General features: G+C 38.5%; 1 protein-coding gene across 1 annotated transcript in view; it reads right to left on the minus strand.

The window, feature by feature from the left end:
- The window catches only part of KMO (kynurenine 3-monooxygenase), a 55,205-nt gene extending 50,592 nt beyond the window's left edge, over positions 1 to 4,613 (minus strand). The window contains 1 exon segment of the mRNA XM_007119503.1: positions 4,539 to 4,613. Coding sequence (XP_007119565.1) covers positions 4,539 to 4,613 — 75 coding nt within the window.
- Positions 4,614 to 5,437: the final 824 nt, after the last annotated feature.

Below are 5,437 nucleotides of genomic sequence, written 5' to 3' on the forward strand. Positions count from 1 at the left end.
TTGTGACCACCTAGAGGGGTGGGATAGGGAGGGTGGGAGGGAGACGCAAGAGGGAGGGGATACTGGGATATATGTATATGTATAGCTGATTCACTTTGTTATAAAGCAGAAACTAACACACCATTGTAAAGCAATTATACTCCAATAAAGATGTTAATAAATAAATAAATAATAAAAATAAAACAAGTAGGAAAAAAAAAAGACCTAGGGACCTAGTTTTAGCCCATGATGAAGAAAACGAGATGCAGAGAGGGTAAGATTTCTTGGGCTTCCAGCTGGTTGCAGTCTCTCCTCCTCCTCCTCACTGTCTTCTGCTCTTTCTGTCCAACTGAGCTGAGTGAAGAGTGAGCTCTGAGGGGAAGGATCCTAGGGAGAAAGGGCAGAAAACACCATCTAGGGCCAATTTGGCATCAGGACTATTTTGAGCCTATAAATCTGTGACAGAATTATCATCTATAGAAGTGAGACACAACTTCTCGTAGAATCAAGGTCAAGAAGTTTCAAAGGCAATGACTTGAATACTAGGGGAGAGGGCACAATTAACAACAGTAAGTCATAAAATGCACAAGACTCCTTACCCTGATGTTTTGAATGACTTTACCCTCTAAATAGCTCTTAATGGAGAATTTTGCTGGGTCATACACAGGGAGAATGGAGTGGGGTTGCTTGTCAGCAGGGGAGACAAAAAAAATGCTTCAATATTGCCCTAAAATACATCTTCAAAGTGTGTGCCAGAACAATGCACACATACTTCAACAGAAGGCTGCAACTAAGACTGGAATGCTTAATAGTCCTTTCAGCTAAAACTCTTAAACTTCAGCCAAAAAGTGAGGGCTCAGTAGCTGTAGCTGTCACTGAAATCTCTGGTCATTTTCATTATACCTGTAAACACTGAAAATAGTCACCTCAGAAGCAGCATTTCTGAATACCATGGACCTGAATACCTACATATCTTAAGGACACATGTGCAGGATAGATGGCCTTTCTTTTGACTTCTCTGGCTTGTCACTTTGTGAAGAAAACACGTCTCACTCTAACACAAAGTAAGGCGGCTTGTGTGGCAGTTTTTTCCCCTAGGTCAACTTGTTAGAATTGGAAAACTGTAAAACTCCTTCCAGCCTGAAAAGTAGAGTTAGTTTTTCAAATTAGTCCTTCAAAGGACTGCATTCCTTATGATTCCATTCTGATGAAAAATATTCTTTCTTTTAATTGCCCATAACTTCTAAGAGCATGATCCCCCATTTTGTTCTGAAAGCAAACTCATGCACACAAAATATTTTAGTGTGTTTGACAGTATAAGGCACTGGGATAACCTTCATAAAAGGAAAGGGAGCAGGACCCAAAGATAAGAAAATCTTTAGACTCATGAAGTTAAAAACCTTCTATGGGGAATACACTATGCATATCTATAACTTTCACAGAATGCAGTCTGTGAGAAAGGCAAGCAAAGCTCTGGGCCCATATGCAGGAGGAGCCGTTCCCCCAGCTTCCAGGAGGTAATCACCATTGCAGGGGAAGGGGCTGAGAGCAGTGTTTCACACGAGAAGGAAGATAACTAAGTCAATACAGTCATTTTGCTAAATATCCAGATTAATGTTCTTGAAAAACTGTTTTAACATCTTTTTCCACTCTTCAATAGCTAAACTTTCACCAATTTATGATCATGGTTTACAGTTTCTTTCACCTTTAGTTTCTGAGTAAGATTCTTTCATTGATCTATTGGCTCCTTCTGACCTTTTGGACTTGACATGTCCTCAAAGAACAGAAATCAACTGGTTAATCACAGAATCAGATAATCACTATACTAGAGCAAAGACAAATTCTAAGGGTAATCTTTCACTAGGCAAGGCACCACTGGGAAAAAAATAAGTTCACTATATTCTTTGGACTTCTGAGTAAAGGTTCTCAGCTCCATTGCATTTTTTCCCCTGGGGCCCAGAGAGAGAGTCTTTAATGTAGTAGACAGTATGAAGGACTAGGATCAGTCCATGGGGAGGAAGAGTATGGGAAAGGTGGGGGAAAAAATGCAAAGAAGGGGGCTTCCCTGGTGGCGCAGTGGTTGAGAGTCCGCCTGCCGATGCAGGGGACGTGGGTTCGTGCCCGGGTCCGGGAGGATCCCACATGCGGCGGAGCGGCTGGGCCCGTGAGCCATGGCCGCTGAGCCTGCGCGTCTGGAGCCTGTGCTCCGCAATGGGAGAGGCCACAACAGTGAGAGGCCCATGTACCACAAAAAAAAAAAAAAAAAAAAAAAAAAAAAATCATATATCCAATCACATATTTGTTATCGTCCCTTGGACTTCTAAGACACATTTTAAGATATATCACTGCTGCCACCCTAGTCCAAGTCTTGGACAAACACAACAGCCTCTTAACTGGTGTATCTGGTCTTCTTACAATTTTCCCAACTCTTCTCTACATAACAGCCTAAGGAATCTTAAAATCGCAGCTTGCTTTCCTACCTAAAATCTTCCAATGGTTTTCCATTGTGCCTAGGATAAAATCTGTCTGCCTTGCCCTCTAAGATCCTAGGATCTCTGGCTATTTCATTCTCCCCAGCCTCAGCAGCTACTCTTCTCCACTCTCATTCCTTCTGCCTTTCTGTCTGCTCCAAGAAAGTGCCCAGCCCATTATCTATCGCCTCAGTGTTTCTCTTCGGACAGTTGTTCATCTACCCAAAATGCTCTTTCTGTAGCCCTTCGCATGGTTCCTTCCTTCTCATTATTCAGGTCATATGCCTCCTCCTCAGAAAGGCTGTCCCTGAGCACACTCTAAATGGACACCCGTTAAGACACTACAGCATTACCCTGCTTGCATTTCTTTCATAGTGCTTATGTCTCACCGAATTTATTTATTCGTTTTCTTCTCCATTGTCTTTCTCCTCCCTGAACGCTCACCACTGTATCTCTAGTACCTAAAGCAATGTTGGCACACAGCTGGCACCCAATAAGATTTTGTTGAATACATGAATTCTCATTTTATGCAAAATTTAGAAAGGAAAAAACTGGACTGAAGCCTGGTATGAAGTATGAAGAAATGACGACACATGTCACATGCATTGGCCAACATGGCATGTGGTAGCCTTGCTTAGCATTTTGAAATTTAGAACCAGAAATGTTAGAACTGTCATCGTACTTTGGGGAAAACACAAGAAAGAAGGCAAAACAAAAGTCAGAATTAGTACAAACTGTATAACTCTATGTGCAATATAAAATATACTGATCTATATACAACCCAGAACAGTGTCTGGCACATATTAGGCCCTTAATAAATTTTGGTTGAGTAAATGAATGAATGAGCTAAAGGCCTGCAAATGATTAGACCAAAAGCAAAACCAAAATGATTAAACTTTAACTAATGGGGATATTTTTTACTCCAAAATAGGAGTTCTGCTAAGGGAGGGGAAATACAGTTTAGCTGAGGCAGCCCCACGTTAAGCAGAACTAGCTTTCATATAATGACAGAGCAGAGGAAACCCCCTGCTACATCTTGCTAAATGTGGGCCATCTCAGCCCCTTCATCTCACCGGCTCTGTGAGAGAGGAGGCCTAACTTCACCACCCTAGGACCAGCTCCACTGCACCAGCCAAATAAGGTGACTAAACAGGTTTTACTCCCAAGTACTCAGATAACTAGTGAACATTCAACATGACAGTTTTGCATTAACTTCATGTTTTTTGACACTTTTATTCTTATTAGACAGTATAAACTGAGTTATTAACCAAAGTGGGGCAAATGTTTTGATTAAAATGACTATTTACACTAATAATCTGTTTTTAAAGAGTAGCCAATTTGGGGATTAATCAAATTCGATTTGCTTTATTTTCCATTTTTAAAAATTCTCTACTGAAAAAGCAAGGGAAAACAGAAACTTTTGTATTTAATGGAAATAAAATCGCTTTTCTAGAAAAGAGCAAACTAAACTAATACCACATTTTAAAAAGGTGTATTTAAATATCAGAAAAGTTTCAAAAGAAAGTGAACAATCCTTACAAGTGATTAGTAATAATCATTAAAATATGTGAAATAGGTAAGGAAGATTAGAAGTACAAACTTCCACTTACAAGATAAATGAACTTTACATCATGAGGAATATAGTCAATAATTATATAGTATCTCTGTATGACAACAAACACATGGTCAAAAAGTACAAACTTACAGTTATAATGTAAATAAGCACTAAGGGTGTAATGTACAACATGTAATTAATACTGCTATATGTTATATATGAAAGTTAAGAAAGTAAATCCTAAGAGTTCTCATCACAAGAAGAAGATATTTTTCTTTTTCTTTTATTTTGTATCTGTATGAGATGAGGGATAATGTTCACTAAACTTATTGCAGCAATCATCTCATGATGTATATAAGTCAAATCATTATGCTGTACACTTTAAACTTATACAGTGCTGTATGTCAATTATACCTCAATAAAACTGGAAGAAAAAAATTAAAGAAGTTAATCTCTGATAAACAAATAAAAAAGAGTAATGATAATTAATATAATACCGCTAACAGGAATAATATATCCAAATAGATTCTTACCAAGCCACCACCAATGACAGCTATATTTTTCCTTTGAATATCAGAAGAATCCATCACTGCCAAAGTGGTTTCCATAATTTTTGCTGGCCTTGTCACGGAGAAAACTGTCTCCTACACACTGATTTCCTCCGGTCTTTACTCTGCCCAAAGCCCTGCATTTGTGAGCCAGCAGCATTATTTGAGTAAGGCTAATTTTCCTTGAACTTAGAAGGTAGCATTTAACCCGTTAGTTGCCCAGAGGACAATCAGCTCAACTTTAGGAAAAAAGGGAATTCATTGCAATAATCAAATTTTGAAAAATCCAGACAAGTGAAGCCACTCACTATCTTATGTGTAAAACAGAATTTTTAAAGCACGGTTTTACAGCTTTTCTTCTTCCTTTTCTAAACCGTGTACTCTTACTTTCATTTTCATCCATGACTAACCATGAATGAAACTTCCCTGGTCTCATGTCCCAGAGCATCTTACACTTTTCTTAGGAAGATGGCATGGCTTCATAATTGATCTGTGGATTATTCTTGTTATTAAGACTGGTCAGGAATTTCAGCTAAATGGTCCTCATGGATTGTCTTTTTTTGCATCAAATGCTAGAAACGTTAGAATCTAATTTGTGCATTAACACTAGGGGAGATGGTTAATATTATGCTTTTTGTAAATTCATTCATGGCTTCATATTATCTTTCCACTTCTTTGTCTTCTTTCACCCCATTTTAAAAGCATATTTTAAATTTTTTGTGCATATTTTTGAATTGAGGGTTTCTTAAAAATGGAACATGATGTATAAAATAAAGTAAGAATGTAAATGAAGATGCTTTCTCCCTGGTGAGGGCAGACAGACTTCAGAACGGTTTTTCCCTGGTGAGGAACTAGAGTTAGACATCATTCAATAGCGACCCTTG

The sequence above is a fragment of the Physeter macrocephalus genome, chromosome 4 (assembly GCF_002837175.3).
Source record: "Physeter macrocephalus isolate SW-GA chromosome 4, ASM283717v5, whole genome shotgun sequence".
NCBI lineage: Eukaryota > Metazoa > Chordata > Mammalia > Artiodactyla > Physeteridae > Physeter > Physeter macrocephalus.